Below are 21,754 nucleotides of genomic sequence, written 5' to 3' on the forward strand. Positions count from 1 at the left end.
GGCCTGCTGGAGTCTACAGCCTAAACAAGGCCTGCTGGAGTCTACAGCCTAAACAAGGCCTGCTGGAGTCTACAGCCTAAACCCTAAACCAAGGCCTGCTAGAGTCTACAGCCTAAGCCAAGGCCTGCTGGAGTCTACAGCCTAAACCCTAAGCCAAGGCCTGCTGGAGTCTACAGCCTAAACCCTAAGCCAAGGCCTGCTGGAGTCTACAGCCTAAGCCAAGGCCTGCTGGAGTCTACAGCCTAAGCCAAGGCCTGCTGGAGTCTACAGCCTAAGCCAAGGCCTGCTGGAGTCGACAACCTAAACAAGGCCTGCTAGAGTCGACAACCTAAACAAGGCCTGCTGGAGTCTACAGCCTAAACAAGGCCTGCTGGAGTCTACAGCCTAAACAAGGCCTGCTGGAGTCGACAGCCTAAACAAGGCCTGCTGGAGTCTACAGCCTAAACAAGGCCTGCTGGAGTCTACAGCCTAAACAAGGCCTGCTGGAGTCGACAGCCTAAACAAGGCCTGCTGGAGTCTACAGCCTAAACAAGGCCTGCTGGAGTCTACAGCCTAAACAAGGCCTGCTGGAGTCTACAGCCTAAACAAGGCCTGCTGGAGTCTACAGCCTAAACAAGGCCTGCTGGAGTCTACAGCCTAAAAAAGGCCTGCTGGAGTCTACAGCCTAAACAAGGCCTGCTGGAGTCTACAGCCTAAACAAGGCCTGCTGGAGTCTACAGCCTAAACAAGGCCTGCTGGAGTCTACAGCCTAAACAAGGCCTGCTGGAGTCGACAACCTAAACAAGGCCTGCTGGAGTCGACAGCCTAAACAAGGCCTGCTGGAGTCTACAGCCTAAACAAGGCCTGCTGGAGTCTACAGCCTAAACAAGGCCTGCTGGAGTCTACAGCCTAAACAAGGTCTGCTGGAGTCTACAGCCTAAACAAGGCCTGCTGGAGTCTACAGCCTAAACAAGGCCTGCTGGAGTCTACAGCCTAAACAAGGCCTGCTGGAGTCTACAGCCTAAACCCTAAACCAATGCCTGCTGGAGTCTACAGCCTAAACCCTAAACCAAGGCCTGCTGGAGTCTACAGCCTAAACAAGGCCTGCTGGAGTCTACAGCCTAAACAAGGCCTGCTGGAGTCTACAGCCTAAACAAGGCCTGCTGGAGTCTACAGCCTAAACAAGGCCTGCTGGAGTCGACAACCTAAACAAGGCCTGCTGGAGCAGATGAAATATGGATCTAGACACCATCTAATAACATGGACAGTGTGGTGTGACACTATCGTGCCGTGGTCAGTTTATTAGCTCCAGTGAGACACCATTATGTGTGTGTGTGTGTGTGTTGTCCTCATCCTACAGCGGACTAGGACTGGGTTACCATGGTAAAATGACAGATAAAGTATTTACTGTAGTTCAGAAAATGAGTGACTATAGCAGGTCAGAGTTGGAAGAAACAATACAGAAATAATTCAGTTTATTGACACTTTTTTTGGGGGGGGGGGGGGGTTACAAGACGATCATTTCAGTTCCATGGTTTAACAAGTTTTATAACAATATATTCAATGTATCCAAACAGTATCTGTTTTATACATAATTAAAATGTTAATTCTCCACATAAGCAGTCCATAAGGAAGTCTGTGTGTATATAATTAGTCTATATGGCAGGCCAGTGGTCTGAAACTGGCAGTCTCCATTGTCCCTCGCAGTGCTGTGTGTATATAATTAGTCTATATGGCAGGCCAGTGGTCTGAAACTGGCAGTCTCCATTGTCCCTCGCAGTGCTGTGTGTATATAATTAGTCTATATGGCAGGCCAGTGGTCTGAAACTGGCAGTCTCCATTGTCCCTCGCAGTGCTGTGTGTATATAATTAGTCTATATGGCAGGCCAGTGGTCTGAAACTGACAGTCTCCATTGTCCCTCGCAGTGCTGTGTGTATATAATTACTCTATATGGCAAGCCAGTGGTCTGAAACTGGCAGTTGGACTGGTCAGTCTCCATTGTCCCTCGCAGTGCTGTGTGTATATAATTACTCTATATGGCAGGCCAGTGGTCTGAAACTGTCAGCTGGACTGGTCAGTCTCCATTGTCCCTCGCAGTGCTGTGTGTATATAATTACTCTATATGGCAGGCCAGTGGTCTGAAACTGGCAGTTGGACTGGTCAGTCTCCATTGTCCCTCGCAGTGCTGTGTGTTTATGTAGATCTGTGGTCTCCATACCTTGTTTGTGTGTGTGTGTCTAGACTGCCTTCAACAGCCTGTCATTACAGTGTGGCCTGCCAGTGCCCTCTGGCCACGGACGTAGACTCCAGCTCTCCACAAACTGACCCTAGATCTGCCTGTCAGCTGCTACTCCACCCTACAGCTGACCACAACAACCACTGACCCTTAGTTAGCCCTTATAATAGGACCCCAGCCAGACCACCTGGGTTCAAAGACTATTTGAAATCTTTAACATACTTTCAGCGTTTGCTTTAGTCTTCCTGGAGATGTAAATTGCCCCCAGGCAAGCGCTGTCAAGCACAGATAAGGTATTTGCAATGATTTCAAATAGTGTTTGAACCCAGCTCTGACCCCCACTCCCAGCCCATCTTCTGTCCCTGTGTCTGGTCCCTAGTCTGTTTTAGTCAGTAGTACCACAGCCCAACAGAGTTAGGGAAGTAGGTTAGTTAGTAAAAGCTCTAACGTAACCACGTACTTGATGCCGTTTCCGTCGGCGACCGTTGCTCGGCGATGGACATGGTCGACACCTTCCTGGGCGGGTGTTCGCCGTGGGCCGCCGTAACCGTGGCCGTAGCCTTGGAGGACCAGGAGGGTCTGGAACCCTCCCCTCCTCCATCTCCCTTCACATCAGGGAAGTCTGAGTGCAGAGGATTGGTGAAGCTCAGAGCAGTCCTGACAGGGGTGGAGGTGGAGGAGTGGGGCTGGGAAGAGGTCAGATTGGAGGTGGGGGCGCTCTCTGACCCAGCCACCAGGGCTGGAGGTGTGGGGGCTTTCTCTGGGCTGATCCAGCCTGCCTGACCACCCTTCTCCCCCTTAAGGGGCAGGTGGTTGGGGCGGGAGGGGAGGGGTCCGAAGGCGCCCTGGTGCGTCATGTTGGGGGGCCCCCCGTCGGCCCCTGAGTCCTCAGAAAGAGAGGAACTGGAGGTGTTGGACCGGGCCTTGAAGGCAAGGGATCTTTGCAGCCTGCTGTTACCATCGAAGCTCTTAGGACCCTCCTGTAACGGAACCTTCTGTATCTCAATACTCAGCTTCCTCTCTAGACGCACTGCCCCATCCACTGGGGAGGGGGAGGAGGGAGAGGGGGCCTGGGCAGGGGGGCCTCCTGAGGGGACACTGTCCAACGATGTCTTGTTATAGTTGTCCTTCAGGTCAGGGGACTGTTGGGCTTGTTGGGCTTTCTGGGGCTGCTGCTGCTGCTGTTGTTGTTGTTGTTGTTGTTGTGCAGAGGCCAGGACGTGGATGACCGGCTTGGGGTGGTAGCGGTCGTTGTCCTGACGTACGTTGGTGACGGTGGGGAAGGCAGAGGGGGGAGACGGGGTCAGGATGGGAGGAACCGGGCGAGGCTCTGGGGGCTGAAGGATCTCCTCTTTCACGTCCCCTTCCAACTGACTGCTGAGAGGGGGGGGGGGAGGAGAGAGAGAGAGGAGGAAGAGAGAGAGAGAGAGGAGGAGAGAGAGGAGAGAGGGGGACGGGGAACGCAAGAGGATGGTGAGGGGAGGAGAGAGAGAGGAGGAGAGAGAAAGAGAGAGAGGAGAAAGGAGGAGAGAGAGAGAGGAGAGAGAGAGAGGGGGGAGGGAACGCAAGAGGATGGCGAGGGGGGGAGAGAGAGAGAGGAGAGAGAGAGAGGGGGGGAGGGATCGCAAGAGGATGGCGAGGGGGGAGAGAGAGGAGGAGAGAGAGAGAGGGAGGAGGAGAGAGAAGGGAGAGAGAGGGGAGAGAGGGGGGGGGGGGGACGCAAGAGGATGGCGAGGGGGGGGGGGGGGAGAAAATGGGAGAGAGAAATTAAGACAGCGATAGCAATTCAAACTTTAAATTTATGCTAAAATTCTACCACTAGATGGCAGACGTCAACGTACACTACAATGTATCTACATCAAACACAACTTCTCCAAACGTACATAATATCATGGATTTACCACAGTAATCTACCTGAAATACATCAGAACATAAGAGCAGATCATCCAATACAATGTATGTAACACAGTCACCCAGTGCACACAGGGGGTAACACAGTCACCCAGTGAACACAGGGGGTAACACAGTCACCCAGTGAACACAGGGGGTAACACAGTCACCCAGTGAACACAGGGGGTAACACAGTCACCCAGTGAACACAGGGGGTAACACAGTCACCCAGTGAACACAGGGGGTAACACAGTCACCCAGTGAACACAAGGGGTAACACAGTCACCCAGTGAACACAGGGGGTAACACAGTCACCCAGTGAACACAGGGGGTAACACAGTCACCCAGTGAACACAGGGGTAATACCACGGTAGACCTCTAATGTGACATAACACAGTGGAATCTGGCTGAATGGAACTCAGATCAGTCGACCAGCCTTTCTTTCCAGGAAACTGAGGTTGTCTGCTAGAGTGGGTGACATGGTAACCACGGTAACCACAGGGGGATGGAACATTCAGCTCTTCAGAAAGGTGTGTGAACTGTTAAGTTCCATCTCCTGAACTCTCACACTTTCAGCAGGATGTGGACATGTGCCAAATAAAGATCACATGATGACAAACGCAGGTTAATGCCCTGCACATGACTGAGCAGCACACACACACTAGGAGCACAGCCAGTGTGTTCTCAGAGAGACTACAGTCAGCTGGCTAGGAGTACAGTCAGCTGGCTAGGAGTACAGTCAGCTGGCTAGGAGTACAGTCAGCTGGCTAGGAGCACAGTCAACTAGGAGTACAGTCAGTGTGTTCTCAGAGAGACTACAGTCAGCTGGCTAGGAGCACAGTCAGCTGGCTAGGAGCACAGTCAGTTGGCTAGGAGTACAGTCAGCTGGCTAGGAGCACAGTCAACTGGCTAGGAGCACAGTCAGTTGGCTAGGAGCACAGTCAGTGTGTTCTCAGAGAGACTACAGTCAGCTGGCTAGGAGTACAGTCAGCTGGCTAGGAGCACAGTCAGCTGGCTAGGAGCACAGTCAGCTGGCTAGGAGCACAGTCAGTGTGTTCTCAGAGAGACTACAGTCAGCTGGCTAGGAGCACAGTCAGCTGGCTAGGAGCACAGTCAGTTGGCTAGGAGCACAGTCAGTGTGTTCTCAGAGAGACTACAGTCAGCTGGCTAGGAGTACAGTCAGCTGGCTAGGAGCACAGTCAGCTGGCTAGGAGCACAGTCAGCTGGCTAGGAGTACACTAGGAGCACAGTCAGCTGGCTAGGAGTACAGTCAGCTGGCTAGCAGTACACTAGGAGCACAGTCAGCTGGCTAGGAGTACAGTCAGCTGGCTAGCAGTACAGTCAGCTGGCTAGGAGTACACTAGGAGCACAGTCAGCTGGCTAGGAGTACACTAGGAGCACAGTCAGCTGGCTAGGAGTACAGTCAGCTGGCTAGGAGTACAGTCAGTGTGTTCTCAGAGAGACTACAGTCAGCTGGCTAGGAGCACAGTCAGCTGGCTAGGAGCACAGTCAGCTGGCTAGGAGCACAGTCAGCTGGCTAGGAGCACAGTCAGCTGGCTAGGAGCACAGTCAGCTGGCTAGGAGCACAGTCAGCTGGCTAGGAGCACAGTCAGCTGGCTAGGAGTACAGTCAGTGTGTTCTTAGAGAGACTACAGTCAGAGAGCTCAGCAGGAGGCTGAGATGTGGTTCCACATCAGACAAACCGCAGGCTAGAACACAAACCAGGGCTGAGTATATACAGTGTTGTTGAATACATGATGAAGTCACTGTACTGTACCTGCGTACGCGGGGTGGTTTGGGGGGCGGTGTGTCCCATCGCTCCTCGTCTGAGTGGTGTCCAGCTTTCTCTGGGCTGAGCCCATTGTCCTGAGGAGGAGAAGAAACAGAGGGATGAAGAAAATAAGAAAATAAAAACTTTAGCTAATGTACCGTTTATCATTTGGGTCTGTCTGCACTGGTTCTAATAACAGCAAGGCAACATGGTTTCCAGTCCTGTTCGTATCATCACTGGGGTTTCCTATACATGGTCCCAGGGGCTGGCTGAACAGTAGGCGTGTGTGCAGCGTCCAAACCTATATCGAACACGATGAGGTAAGGAGGTCAGCTCAGGTCACCCTGGTCATGTGTGCCAGTGTGTGTGGTGTGTGTGGCTATTGGTCCTGCCATTGCCCCAGTCTTCTGTTCCTAAATAGGGAGATTACACTGGGTAGTCTGTGTCCAAACAGTGTTTATGTGTAAAAGCATTTGTTGCTAAACATAGCCAACAGTGGGACTATAGATGTGCCTGTATAGACATGATTACAGTACACAGAATACACACTAGAGGTCGACCGATTAATCGGAATGGCCGATTAATTAGGGCCGATTTCCAGTTTTCATAACAAATCGGAAATCGGTATTTTTGGGCACCGATTTTTATTCATTTAAAATTGTACACCTTTATTTAACTAGGCAAGTCAGTTAAGAACACATTCTTATTTACAATGACGGCCTAGGAACGTTCTGCCTCGACAGATTTTTACCATGTCAGCTCGGGGGATAAAATCTTGCACCCTTTACAGTTATAACTAGTCCAACGCTCTAACCACCTGCCTCTCTTTGCACTCCACGAGGAGACTGCCTGTTACGCGAATGCAGCAAGCCAGGGTAAGTTGCTAGCTAGCATTAAACTTATCTTATAAAAAACAATCAACGACTGTCGTTGCTCCAATGTGTTCCTAACCATAACAAGCAATGCCTTTCTTAAAATCAATACACAAGTATGTATTTCTAAACCTGCCTATTTAGCTCAAAGAAATCCAGGTTAGCAGAGGTGAACCAGGTGAAGTTGTGTCACTTCTCGTGTTCATTGCACAGAGAGTCAGGGTATATGAAACAGTTTGGGCCACCTGGCTCTTTGCGAACTAATATGACATAACATTGAAGGTTGTGCAATGTAACAGGAATATTTAGACTCATGGATGCCACCCGTTAGATAGAATACAGAACGGAATAAACATTTTGTTTTCGAGGTGATAGTTTCCTGATTTTTTCCGGATTTGACCTAAGGCTCGTATTTCTGTGTGTTTATTATAGTTAAGTCTATGATTTGATATTTGATAGAGCAGTCTGACTGAGGGCTGGTAGGCAGCAGCAGGCTCGTAATAGTCAAAGGTATATGGTTTAGAGAGAAATAGTCGACGCGTTATAATTCCTGTAATAACTTGCGTCTGAACTTGAAAGGGGTTCCTTCGTTATTTTACCGTTCATGTCTTCCATAGAGAATGTCTTCATCTGCTTCAGGTTTAAACCACCTCTGTTCATGTCTTCCATAGAGAATGTCTTCATCTACTTCAGATAAGGTCTGTGTTTCGTTCAGGTTTAAACCGCCTCTGCGTTTTGGTACCCGTGTAAATCTCACTAGGATAAGGTAACGTGTGTCTAAATATTTTCATAAATCCACTCTTCAAAATCTTGGCTTATATTTAGCCAATATTGATCAGAGTTACCTTGTCCTATGGATATCTACACAGTTATAAAATTGACACGGTGGTGTAAGCCTACACGAAACACAGACCTAATTTTAAGTGAATCTAAAAATATCCTATGGAATAAATGAACGAAGGAACCGCTTTTCAGATTTTGCTAGAAGGTGTCACGGGAATTATGACTCGCACTTTGGTAGTCAATTCTTACCATGTCCATTATTAAAATAGGATTTCCTGCATATAGAAATGACAGTTTTTGTTTTCAACATTCATCACAGGTAACTATTATAGTAATATACTATTATACTATTACTAGTATTTGTCTCCTAGGCAGACTCTTCAGTATCATTGTCACTTCAGAGCTGTGTGTGTGTTTTACAGATGGCAGAGAAAAGCAGAGCACCAGTGTGGGACTATTACATGGAATTGGCACCAGGAAAAGCAAGGTGTCTTATTTGTGATAAAGATGTAAGCATGGGGTCAGCAATGGCTAAATCAAAACATACCACCAACCAGGTGGAATCACCTTAAGAACACCCATCCAAAAGCCCATATGTATTATATTAAGTTAAAATAAAAGTGTTCATTGTTCATTCAGTATTGTTGCAATTGTCATTATTACAAAAATGTGTATGTGTATATATATCACAACTATCATGGTTCAAATATACCAAGACAGGCGTGAAGAGGGCACGACAAAACCTTATCCCCCCTCAGGAAACTGGAAAGATTTGGCATGGGCCCCCAGATCCTCAAAAGGTTCTACAGCTGCACCATCGAGAGCATCCTGACCAGTTGCATCACCGCCTGGTATGGCAACTGCTCGGCATCTGACCTACAGTGGGTTGTGTGAACGGCCCAGTACATCCAGGACCTATTTAATAGGCGGTGTCAGAGGAAAGACTCCAGAGGAGAGACTCCAGTCACCCAAATTATAGACTGTTTTCTCTGCTACCGCACGGCAAGCGGTACCGGAGTCTAGGACCAAAAGGCTCCTCAACAGCTTCTACCCCCAAGCCATTAGACTGCTGAACAACTCATAAAAATCACCACCGGACAATTTATATTGACCCCCCCCCCCCTTGTACACTGCTGCTACTCACTGTTTGTTTGTTACCTATACATAGCCCCTTCACCCCCACCTACATGAACAGATTACCTCAACTAGCCTGTAACCCTGCACACTGACTCAGTACCGGTTCCCCCTGTATATAACCTCCACACTGACTCAGTACCGGTTCCCCCTGTATATAACCTCCACACTGACTCAGTACCGGTTCCCCCTGTATATAGCCTCCACACTGACTCAGTACCGGTTCCCCCTGTATATAGCCTCCACACTGACTCAGTACCGGTTCCCCCTGTAGATAGCCTCCACACTGACTCAGTACCGGTTCCCCCTGTATATAACCTCCACACTGACTCAGTACCGGTTCCCCCTGTATATAACCTCCACACTGACTCAGTACCGGTTCCCCCTGTATAGAGCCTCGTTATTGTTATTCTTATTGTGTTACTTTTTATTTTAGCCTACTTGGTAAATATTTTCTTCTTCTTGAACTGCACTGTTGGTTAAAGGCTTGTAAGTCAGCATTTCAACAGTAAAGTCTACACTGTTGGTTAAGGGCTTGTAAGTCAGCATTTCACAGTAAAGTCTACACTGTTGGTTAAGGGCTTGTAAGTCAGCATTTCACAGTAAAGTCTACACTGTTGGTTAAGGGCTTGTATTCAGCATTTCACAGTAAAGTCTACACTGTTGGTTAAGGGCTTGTATTCAGTATTTCACAGTAAAGTCTACACTGTTGGTTAAGGGCTTGTATTCAGCATTTCAACAGTAAAGTCTACACTGTTGGTTAAGGGCTTGTAAGTCAGCATTTCAACAGTAAAGTCTACACTGTTGGTTAAGGGCTTGTATTCAGCATTTCAACAGTAAAGTCTACACTGTTGGTTAAGGGCTTGTAAGTCAGCATTTCAACAGTAAAGTCTACACTGTTGGTTAAGGGCTTGTAAGTCAGCATTTCAACAGTAAAGTCTACACTGTTGGTTAAGGGCTTGTAAGTCAGCATTTCAACAGTAAAGTCTACACTGTTGGTTAAGGGCTTGTATTCAGCATTTCAACAGTAAAGTCTACACTGTTGGTTAAGGGCTTGTAAGTCAGCATTTCACAGTAAAGTCTACACTGTTGGTTAAGGGCTTGTAAGTAAGCATTTCAACAGTAAAGTCTACACTGTTGGTTAAGGGCTTGTAAGAAAGCATTTCACGGTAAAGTCTTCACTTGTTGTATTCAGCATTTCACGGTAAAGTCTACACTTGTTGTATTCAGCATTTCACGGTAAAGTCTACACTTGTTGTATTCAGCATTTCACGGTAAAGTCTACACTTGTTGTATTCAGCATTTCACGGTAAAGTCTACACTTGTTGTATTCAGCATTTCACGGTAAAGTCTACACTTGTTGTATTCAGCATTTCACGGTAAAGTCTACACTTGTTGTATTCAGCATTTCACGGTAAAGTCTACACTTGTTGTATTCAGCATTTCACGGTAAAGTCTACACTTGTTGTATTCAGCATTTCACGGTAAAGTCTACACTTGTTGTATTCAGCATTTCACGGTAAAGTCTACACTTGTTGTATTCAGCATTTCACGGTAAAGTCTACACTTGTTGTATTCAGCATTTCACGGTAAAGTCTACACTTGTTGTATTCAGCATTTCACGGTAAAGTCTACACTTGTTGTATTCAGCATTTCACGGTAAAGTCTACACCTGTTGTATTCAGCATTTCACGGTAAAGTCTACACTTGTTGTATTCAGCATTTCACGGTAAAGTCTACACTTGTTGTATTCAGCATTTCACGGTAAAGTCTACACTTGTTGTATTCAGCATTTCACGGTAAAGTCTACACTTGTTGTATTCAGCATTTCACGGTAAAGTCTACACTTGTTGTATTCAGCATTTCACGGTAAAGTCTACACCTGTTGTATTCAGCATTTCACGGTAAAGTCTACACTTGTTGTATTCAGCATTTCACGGTAAAGTCTACACTTGTTGTATTCAGCATTTCACGGTAAAGTCTACACTTGTTGTATTCAGCATTTCACGGTAAAGTCTACACCTGTTGTATTCGGCGCAGCTGGCAAATACATTTTGATTTGATTTATCGTGTGACAGTCAGTTTTCTTTCTCTCGCTTGGCCTCTGTTCGTCATCGTGGAGTAACATCCTGTCTTTCTTTAGCTTCGCACACGTCCTCTCTGTGTGTGTGTGTGTTTGTCTGTGTGTGTCTGTGTGTGTGTCTGTGTGTGTGTGTGTGTGTGTGTGTGTGAGAGAGAGTAGTCAGTGGCTGTGTGATACAGTAATTCAATCCCAGCCAGAGTGAAAGTGTGTGTCTGTGTGTTCTGCCAGACAGATGTTCTGTAGGGAAGAAGAGAGAGGAAGAGAGGACCTAATTAAAGCAAATGGGTAGGGTCTCTCCCTCCCTCTTCATTCTATTCCTTCTTTCCCTAACCCTCTTGCTCCTTCCTTCTTTCCCCAGACTCCCTCGACAGGCTGCTGTGATAGCAGGAAGAGAGGAAGAGAGCAACACAGACAGTTCTGCCACACCTTGAGGCCAGTCAAATTCTTAGAACACAGGTCTGTCTGTCTGTCTGTCTGTCTTTGCAGAACTCTCTGACCAGCCCATCTGCTCAGTGAATCAGTTTAGAAGCTCTTATTGTTGTGAGTTAATAACATTTCCTGGAGACAAAAAGTACAGTGTGTTTAAGAGGGAGAAAGTGTGTGTGTGTGTGTGTGTGTGTGTGTGTGTGTGTGTGTGTGTGTGTGTGAGAGAGAGGAAGGGAGGGATTGTGTGTGTGTCCAGTGTGTTTGATTGCAGAGAGCGGGGGGAATGGGGCAACATGGGCAGCCATTCTGTTTCTGAGAAGGAATTTGGAACCTGAAGCACTTCAGAGGAGACAGACATGTCTTAGTGTTGTGGGGGAGTGAGTGTGATGGGGTGTTGTGAGATGGGGAAGAAGAAACAGAATATTGTCTAGTTCGAGCGGTGACGCCATCTAGGTAGAGATGTCAAGTATTTGGGAGGTATTGGGGTTGTGCGAGGTAGAAATGTAATGTTATACATGGTGCAGTAATGTAATGTTATATGTGGTGGTGCTGTAATGTAATGTTATACGTGGTGGTGCTGTAATGTAATGTTATACGTGGTGGTGCTGTAATGTTATACGTGGTGGTGCTGTAATGTAATGTTATACGTGGTGGTGCTGTAATGTTATACGTGGTGGTGCTGTAATGTTATACGTGGTGGTGCTGTAATGTTATACGTGGTGGTGCTGTAATGTTATACGTGGTGGTGCTGTAATGTTATACGTGGTGGTGCTGTAATGTTATACGTGGTGGTGCTGTAATGTTATATGTGGTGGTGCTGTAATGTTATACGTGGTGGTGCTGTAATGTAATGTTATACGTGGTGGTGCAGTAATGTTATATGTGGTGGTACTGTAATGTAATACGTGGTGGTGCAGTAATGTAATGTTATACGTGGTGGTGCAGTAATGTAATGTTATACGTGGTGGTGCTGTAATGTAATGTTATACGCGGTGGTGCTGTAATGTAATGTTATACGCGGTGGTGCTGTAATGTTATACGCGGTGGTGCTGTAATGTTATACGCGGTGGTGCTGTAATGTTATACGCGGTGGTGCTGTAATGTTATACGCGGTGGTGCTGTAATGTTATACGCGGTGGTGCTGTAATGTTATACGCGGTGGTGCTGTAATGTTATACGTGGTGGTGCTGTAATGTTATACGTGGTGGTGCTGTAATGTTATACGTGGTGGTGCTGTAATGTTATACGTGGTGGTGCTGTAATGTTATACGCGGTGGTGCTGTAATGTTATACGCGGTGGTGCTGTAATGTTATACGCGGTGGTGCTGTAATGTTATACGTGGTGGTGCTGTAATGTTATACGTGGTGGTGCTGTAATGTTATACGTGGCGGTGCTGTAATGTTATATGTGGTGGTGCAGTAATGTTAGACGTGGTGGTGCTGTAATGTTATATGTGGTGGTGCTGTAATGTAATGTTATACGCGGTGGTGCTGTAATGTTATACGCGGTGGTGCTGTAATGTTATACGTGGTGGTGCTGTAATGTTATACGTGGTGGTGCTGTAATGTTATACGCGGTGGTGCTGTAATGTAATGTTATACGTGGTGGTGCTGTAATGTTATATGTGGTGGTGCTGTAATGTTATACGCGGTGGTGCTGTAATGTTATACGCGGTGGTGCTGTAATGTTATACGCGGTGGTGCTGTAATGTTATACGCGGTGGTGCTGTAATGTTATACGTGGTGGTGCTGTAATGTTATACGTGGTGGTGCTGTAATGTTATACGTGGTGGTGCTGTAATGTTATATGTGGTGGTGCAGTAATGTTAGACGTGGTGGTGCTGTAATGTTATACGTGGTGGTGCAGTAATGTAATGTTATACGCGGTGGTGCTGTAATGTTATACGTGGTGGTGCAGTAATGTAATGTTATACGCGGTGGTGCTGTAATGTTATACGTGGTGGTGCAGTAATGTAATGTTATACGTGGTGGTGCAGTAATGTAATACGTGGTGGTGCTGTAATGTTATACGTGGTGGTGCTGTAATGTTAGATGTGGTGGTGCTGTAATGTTATATGTGGTGGTGCAGTAATGTTATATGTGGTGGTGCAGTAATGTTATATGTGGTGGTGCAGTAATGTTATGTTATACGTGGTGGTGCAGTTATGTAATGTTATACGTGGTGGTGCTGTAATGTAATGTTATACGTGGTGGTGCAGTAATGTTATACGTGGTGGTGCAGTAATGTTATACGTGGTGGTGCTGTAATGTAATGTTATACGTGGTGGTGCTGTAATGTTATACGTGGTGGTGCTGTAATGTAATGTTATACGTGGTGGTGCTGTAATGTTATACGTGGTGGTGCTGTAATGTAATGTTATACGTGGTGGTGCTGTAATGTAATGTTATACGTGGTGGTGCTGTAATGTAATGTTATACGTGGTGGTGCTGTAATGTAATGTTATACGTGGTGGTGCTGTAATGTTATACGTGGTGGTGCTGTAATGTTATACGTGGTGGTGCTGTAATGTAATGTTATACGTGGTGGTGCTGTAATGTTATGCACGGTGGTGCTGTAATGTTATACGTGGTGGTGCTGTAATGTTATACGTGGTGGTGCTGTAATGTTATACGCGGTGGTGCTGTAATGTTATACGCGTTGGTGCTGTAATGTTATACGCGTTGGTGCTGTAATGTTATACGCGGTGGTGCTGTAATGTTATACGCGGTGGTGCTGTAATGTTATACGCGTTGGTGCTGTAATGTTATATGCGGTGGTGCTGTAATGTTATACGCGGTGGTGCTGTAATGTTATACGCGGTGGTGCTGTAATGTTATACGCGGTGGTGCTGTAATGTTATACGCGGTGGTGCTGTAATGTTATACGTGGTGGTGCTGTAATGTTATACGTGGTGGTGCTGTAATGTTATATGTGGTGGTGCTGTAATGTTATATGTGGTGGTGCTGTAATGTAATGTTATATGTGGTGGTGCAGTAATGTTAGACGTGGTGGTGCTGTAATGTTATACGTGGTGGTGCAGTAATGTAATGTTACACGTGGTGGTGCTGTAATGTTATACGTGGTGGTGCTGTAATGTTATACGTGGTGGTGCAGTAATGTAATGTTACACATGGTGGTGCTGTAATGTTATACGTGGTGATGCAGTAATGTTATACGCGGTGGTGCTGTAATGTTATATGTGGTGGTGCTGTAATGTAATGTTATATGTGGTGGTACTGTAATGTAATGTTATACGTGGTGGTGCAGTAATGTAATTTTATACGTGGTGGTGCTGTAATGTTAGACGTGGTGGTGCTGTAATGTTATACGTGGTGGTGCTGTAATGTTATACGTGGTGGTGCTGTAATGTTATATGTGGTGGTGCTGTAATGTTATACGTGGTGATGCAGTAATGTAATGTTATACGCGGTGGTGCTGTAATGTTATACGTGGTGGTGCAGTAATGTTATACGTGGTGGTGCAGTAATGTAATGTTATACGTGGTGGTGCAGTAATGTAATGTTATACGTGGTGGTGCTGTAATGTAATGTTATACGTGGTGGTGCTGTAATGTTATACGTGGTGGTGCTGTAATGTTATGTTATATGTGGTGGTGCTGTAATGTAATGTTATATGTTGTGTAGAGATATGCTCACCATGGCATTGTGGGGCTCTGAGGAGCTATAGTGGTGTGTGTGTGTGTGTGTGTGTGTGTGTGTGTGTGGGGGGTTAGTGTAGTGTGTGTGTGTGTGTGTGTGTGGGGGGTGGGGGGTTAGTATGTGTGTGTGGGGGGGGGGGGGGGGGGGGGGGGGGTTAGTGTAGTGTTGGGGTAGTTCTCACCATGCATATCTGAGTTGGTGGGGCTCTGAGGAGCTGTAGTGCTGCGTGTTGGGGGGATGTGTAGTGGTAGTGTAGTATTAGGGTAGTGTAGTGTTAGGGTAGTGTAGTGTTAGGGTAGTGTAGTGTTAGGGTAGTGTAGGGATAGTTCTCACCATGCCACCATGGATCTCTGAGTTGGTGGGGCTCTCCAGGAGCTGCAGCTGTTTCTCAAAGAGCTGAGAGATGGCTCTGTGAACCAACTCATACTGTTCCTATAGGAGATGGAGAGGGGAGGGAGAGAGGGAAGGGAGAGAGGGGAGGGAGAGAAGGGACAGAAAGTAGACAGTGAGTCAACACAGAACACTTGTCTTCATATTAAAACCATAACAAGACCCAGATACTCAGTCCATATTCCCCTGAACCACAGCTACGAATTAGGGAAAATCAACATTCTTTCCTATGAAAAAGGTCAAGTTTTTGCTATGAGTCAGTGAGGTAATCTAGGTAACCACAGGCTGTTTTCCCCACAGACGTTCTAATGCCCACTGGGATTATACAGCAACGCAGAACACTATGAAGACAGCACTTATATACATATTAAACCATGGAGACACAGACACAGCAACACAGAACACTATGAAGACAGCACTTATATACATATTAAACCATGGAGACACAGCAACACAGCAACACAGAACACTGAAGACAGCACTTATATACATATTAAACCATGGAGACGCAGCAACACAGAACACTATAAAGACAGCACTTATATACATATTAAACCATGGAGACGCAGCAACACAGAACACTATGAAGACAGCACTTATATACATATTAAACCATGGAGACACAGACACAGCAACACAGAACACTATGAAGACAGCACTTATATACATATTAAACCATGGAGACACAGCAACACAGCAACACAGAACACTGAAGACAGCACTTATATACATATTAAACCATGGAGACACAGACACAGCAACACAGAACACTATGAAGACAGCACTTATATACATATTAAACCATGGTGACACAGCAACACAGAACACTATGAAGACAGCACTTATATACATATTAAACCATGGAGACACAGCAACACAGAACACTATGAAGACAGCACTTATATACATATTAAACCATGGAGACACAGACACAGCAACACAGAACACTATGAAGACAGCACTTATATACATATTAAACCATGGAGACACAGACACAACAACACAGAACACTATGAAGACAGCACTTATATACATATTAAACCATGGAGACACAGACACAGCAACACAGAACACTATGAAGACAGCACTTATATACATATTAAACCATGGAGACGCAGACACAGCAACACAGAACACTATGAAGACAGCACTTATATACATATTAAACCATGGAGACGCAGACACAGCAACACAGAACACTGAAGACAGCACTTATATACATATTAAACCATGGAGACACAGACACAGCAACACAGAACACTATGAAGACAGCACTTATATACATATTAAACCATGGAGACACAGACACAGCAACACAGAACACTATGAAGATTGACACACGGTAGACAAAGACTTCAGTGGTGTTTTTGTTCACATTCAGCTGAACGCCACATTACCTGGGTCTGAACAGCAGAACGCCACATTACCTTGGTCTGAACAGCAGAACGCCACATTACCTGGGTCTGAACAGCAGAACGCCACATTACCTTGGTCTGAACAGCTGAACGCCACATTATCTGGGTCTGAATGCCACATTACCTTGGTCTGAACAGCTGAATGCCACATTACCTTGGTCTGAACAGCAGAACGCCACATTACCTTGGTCTGAACAGCTGAACGCCACATTACCTGGGTCTGAACAGCTGAACGCCACATTATCTGGGTCTGAATGCCACATTATCTTGGTCTGAACAGCTGAACGCCACATTACCTGGGTCTGAATGCCACATTACCTTGGTCTGAACAGCTGAACGCCACATTATCTGGGTCTGAACAGCTGAACGCCACATTATCTGGGTCTGAATGCCACATTACCTTGGTCTGAACAGCTGAACGCCACATTACCTTGGTCTGAACAGCAGAATGCCTCTGTGTTCTCATCTCCTGAATCAGCCGGAACACGTTGAAGTCTTCTGGAATCTTCTACAAACCAACAAGAACAATACACTCAGTGGTCCATCTGTGCTCCAGGAAACAGCAAAGGCAACAATTTGAGTGTGTGTGTGTGTGTGTGTGTTTCATATTGTACGTACCCCAGCCTTTAGTAGGTTCCATGTGTAGTCTATAGCACAGATGGCGCCTGTCCTCCCACAGCCAGCACTGTCAACACACAACAACAATCAGAAAGAAACAGAATGCAACAGCCTAGAGACACACAGACTACATCTCACAGCTTCCATTAGGCTTGGTGGATTTACAGCCGGAACTAACATTCAGAGACTGTATGTTCTAAGCTATGGTATACAGTGAGGGGGGGGGGGGAGTATTTGATCCCCTGCTGATTTTGTACGTTTTCCCACTGACAAAGAAATGATCCGTCTATAATTTTAAATAGTGGTTTATTTGAACAGTGAGAGACAGAATAACAACAAAAATCCAGAAAAACACATGTCAAAAATGTTTTAAATTGATTTGCATTTTAATGAGGGAAATAAGTATTTGACCCCCTCTCAATCAGAAAGACTTCTGGCTCCCAGGTGTCTTTTATACAGGTAACGAGCTGAGATTAGGAGCACACTCTTAAAGGGAGTGCTCCTAATCTCAGTTTGTTACCTGTATAAGACACCTGTCCACAGAAGCAATCAATCAATCAGATTCCAAACTCTCCACCATGGCCAAGACCAAAGAGCTCTCCAAGGATGTCAGGGACAAGATTGTAGACCTACACAAGGCTGGAATGGGCTACAAGACCATCGCCAAGCAGCTTGGTGAGAAGGTGACAACAGTTGGTGCGATTATTCGCAAATGGAAGAAACACAAAAGAACTGTCAATCTCCCTCGGCCTGGGGCTCCATGCAAGATCTCACCTCGTGGAGTTGCAATGATCATGAGCACGGTAAGGAATCAGCCCAGAACTACACGGGAGGATCTTGTCAATGATCTCAAGGCAGCTGGGACCATAGTCACCAAGAAAACAATTGGTAACACACTATGCCGTGAAGGACTGAAATCCTGCAGCGCCCGCAAGGTCCCCCTGCTCAAGAAAGCACATATACATGCCCGTCTGAAGTTTGCCAATGAACATCTGAATGATTCAGAGGACAACTGGGTGAAAGTGTTGTGGTCAGATGAGACCAAAATGGAGCTCTTTGGCATTAACTCAACTCGCCGTGTTTGGAGGAGGAGGAATGCTGCCTATGACCCCAAGAACACCATCCCCACCGTCAAACATGGAGTTGGAAACATTATGTTTTGGGGGTGTTTTTCTGCTAAGGGGACAGGACAACTTCACTGCATCAAAGGGACGATGGACGGGGCCATGTACCGTCAAATCTTGGGTGAGAACCTCCTTTCCTCAGCCAGGGCATTGAAAATGGGTCTGGGATGGGTATTCCAGCATGACAATGACCCAAAACACACAGCCAAGGCAACAAAGGAGTGGCTCAAGAAGAAGCACATTAAGGTCCTGGAGTGGCCTAGCTCTCCAGACCTTAATCCCATAGAAAATCTGTGGAGGGAGCTGAAGGGTCGAGTTGCCAAACGTCAGCCTCAAAACCTTAATGACTTGGAGAAGATCTGCAAAGAGGAGTGGGACAAAATCCCTCCTGAGATGTGTACAAACCTGGTGGCCAACTACAAGAAACGTCTGACCTCTGATTGCCAACAAGGGTTTTGCCACCAAGTACTAAGTCATGTTTTGCAGAGGGGTCAAATACTTATTTTCCTCATTAAAATACAAACCAATTAAAACATTTTTGAAATGCTTTTTTCTGGATTTTTTTGTGGTTATTCTGTCTTTCACTGTTCAAATAAACCTACCATTAAAATTATAGACTGATAATTTCTTTGTCAGTGGGCAAACGTACAAAATCAGCAGGGGATCAAATACTTTTTCCCTTCACTGTATAAACTCAGCAAAAAAATAAACATCCCTTTTTCCAGGACCCTGTCTCTCAAAGATATTTGGATTTTTATGAATTAACTTCACAGATCTTAATTTTAAAGGGTTTAAACACTGTCTCCCTTACAATTAATGAACATGCACCTGTGGAACGGTCGTTAAGACACTAACAGCTTACAGACAGTAGGCCATTAAGGTCACAGTTATGAAAAATTAGGACACTAAAGAGGCCTTTCTACAGACTCTGGAAAAACCCCAAAAGAAAGATGCCCAGAGTCCCTACTCATCTGCGTGAACGTGCCTTAGGCATGCTGCAAGGAGGCACGAAGACTGCAGATATGGCCAGGGCAAAACATGGCCATGTCCGTACTGTGAGACGCCTAAGACAGCGCTACAGGGAGACAGGATGGACATGGCCATGTCCGTACTGTGAGACGCCTAAGACAGCGCTACAGGGAGACAGGACGGACAGCTGATTGTCCTCGCAGTGGCAGACCACATGTAACAACACCTGCACAGGATCGATACATCCGAACATCACCCCTGCGGGACAGGTACAGGATGGCAACAACAACTGCTCGAGTTTCACTCAGAACGCACAACCCTCCATCAGTACTCAGACTGTCCGCAATAGGGTGAGAGAGGATGGACTGAGGGCTTGTAGGTCTGTTGTAAGGCAGGTCCTCACCAAACATCACCGGCAACAACGTCGCCTATGGGCACAAACTCACCGTCGCTGGACCAGACAGGACTGGCAAAAAGTGCTCTTCACTGACAAGTCGCGGTTTTGTCTCACCAGGGGTGATGGTCGGATTAACGTTTATCGTCGACTGAATGAGCGTTACACAGAGGCCTGTACTCTGGAGTGGGATCGATTTGGAGTTGGAGGGTCCGTCATGGTCTGGGGCGGTGTCACAGCATCATCGGACTGAGCTTGTTGTCATTGCAGGCAATCTCAACGCTGTGCGTTACAGGGAAGACATCCTCCTCCCTCATGTGGTACCCTTCCTGCAGGCTCATCCTGACATGACCCTCCAGCATGACAATGCCACCAGCCATACTGCTCGTTCTGTGCGTGATTTCATGCAAGACAGGAATGTCAGTGTTCTGCCATGGCCAGCGAAGAGCCCGGATCTCAATCCCATTGAGCACGTCTGGGACCTGTTGGATCGGAGGGTGAGGGATAGGGCCATTCCCCCCAGAAATGTCCAGGAACTTGCAGGTGCCTTGGTGGAAGAGTGGGGTAACATCTCACAGCAAGAACTGGCAAATCTGGTGCAGTCCATGAGGAGATGCACTGCAGTACTTAATGCAGCTGGTGGCCACACCAGATACTGAGTGTTACTTTTCATTTCCCCCCTTTGTTCAGGGACACATTATTCAATTTCTGTTAGTCACATGTCTGTGGAACTTGTTCAGTTCATGTCTCAGTTGTTGAATCTTATGTTCATACAAATATTTACACATGTTAAGTTGGCTGAAAATAAAGGCAGTTGACAGTGAGATGTTTATTTTCTTGCTGAGTTTATGTTGACACACTTAACATCCTTAAGCCCCTCCCCCCCTGGCCACAACATCCCGTCTCCCCCCTACATTCTCCCACGGTAGTGAGCAGAGAATCCCCAGGGACAGTAGGGGAACATACATGTGGCTCCAATCAGCCTGATGATGATAATAATGACGACGGCCCTGAAGGGACTTCTTAATGTTAATTCATTGAGGACCAGAAATCCAAGGGGAATAGAAAGAGCTGAGCTGGTCGTTTGGAGAGCGACCCCCACAGACCTCCTCAGCTGTGTGTGTCTCCTGTGATGGTGTGTGTGTGTCTCCTGTGATGGTGTGTGTGTGTCTCCTGTGATGGTGTGTGTGTGTCTCCTGTGATGGTGTGTGTGTGTGTGTGTGTGTCTCCTGTGATATTGTTTCAGCACTACTCTATCCATTGCGTCTAGCTTTAAATGGACGGCTTCACGGAGTGTGTGTGTACCTGCAGTGTATACAGATGGGTACATCATCATGCTCCTGGTACTCTCTCATCAGACCAATCATATCCAAGATGGAGTCAAAGGACGAGGGGACGTCATGGTCTGGCCAGTTGATGTAATGGAACTGGGTTATCCTACGTGTCTCCTGTAAGGGGGGGGGGGGGGGGGGGGGGGGGGAGGAAGAGAAGGGGAGAGAGAGAGGAAGAGAAGGGGGAGAGAGAAGAAGAGAAGGGAGAGAGAGAGGAAGAGAAGGGGAGAGAGAGGAAGAGAAGGGGAGAGAGAGGAAGAGAAGAGGAGAGAGAAGAAGAGAAGGGGAGAGAGAGAGGAAGAGAAGGGGGAGAGAAGAAGAGAAGGGGGGAGAGAGAAGAAGAGAAGGGGGGAGAGAGAGGAAATGAGTTTCCAGAAAGAGCAGATTGATGTCATGTGAATGATGAAACTGAAAGGCCATTGTGTTTCTATGTGTTAGAGAGGAAGAAAAGAGAACTCACATTGTCATGCTCCACTGTCAGGGTCCTGATGAAATAGTCCGTTCTGGGCTGTTCTGATTCCTGCCAGCAGAAACAGAGGATTAAGCCCAACTGTAACAGGTGTACAACACATCAGTTACAAACAGCAATGCTTCAGAAAACATGTGTTATGGTTAATGGTTAACAATATGTTCTTAACTGACGTCCCTATTTAAATAACGGATATCTATCTATCTATA

At 46.5% G+C, this 21,754-nt stretch overlaps 1 protein-coding gene across 7 annotated transcripts in view; it reads right to left on the reverse strand.

Annotated features, from left to right (window-relative positions):
• LOC110518048 (tyrosine-protein phosphatase non-receptor type 12) overlaps nucleotides 1-21,754 on the reverse strand; it is a 101,274-nt gene that overhangs the window by 16,457 nt on the left and 63,063 nt on the right. For 4 of the 7 annotated variants that reach the window (XR_016490095.1, XM_090213423.1, XM_090213422.1 and 1 more), the window contains exons 7-13: nucleotides 21,537-21,596; nucleotides 21,051-21,193; nucleotides 17,259-17,325; nucleotides 17,071-17,148; nucleotides 15,169-15,267; nucleotides 5,884-5,972; nucleotides 2,677-3,593 (exon numbers count right to left, since the gene is read on the reverse strand). Coding sequence is in view for 6 of the 7 variants with exons in the window: in XM_090213423.1 (XP_090069549.1) it covers nucleotides 2,677-3,593; nucleotides 5,884-5,972; nucleotides 15,169-15,267; nucleotides 17,071-17,148; nucleotides 17,259-17,325; nucleotides 21,051-21,193; nucleotides 21,537-21,596 (1,453 nt within the window). In the remaining variant the exon portion in view is untranslated. Of the gene's footprint in view, nucleotides 1-1,424; nucleotides 3,594-5,883; nucleotides 5,973-15,168; nucleotides 15,268-17,070; nucleotides 17,149-17,258; nucleotides 17,326-21,050; nucleotides 21,194-21,536; nucleotides 21,597-21,754 lie in introns of those variants that run through there. The other 3 variants (XM_090213424.1, XM_090213421.1, XM_090213425.1) reach the window with 2 other exon arrangements.

The sequence above is a fragment of the Oncorhynchus mykiss genome, chromosome 21, assembly GCF_057628025.1.
Source record: "Oncorhynchus mykiss isolate SJ-2025 chromosome 21, ASM5762802v1, whole genome shotgun sequence".
Taxonomy (NCBI): Eukaryota; Metazoa; Chordata; class Actinopteri; order Salmoniformes; family Salmonidae; genus Oncorhynchus; species Oncorhynchus mykiss.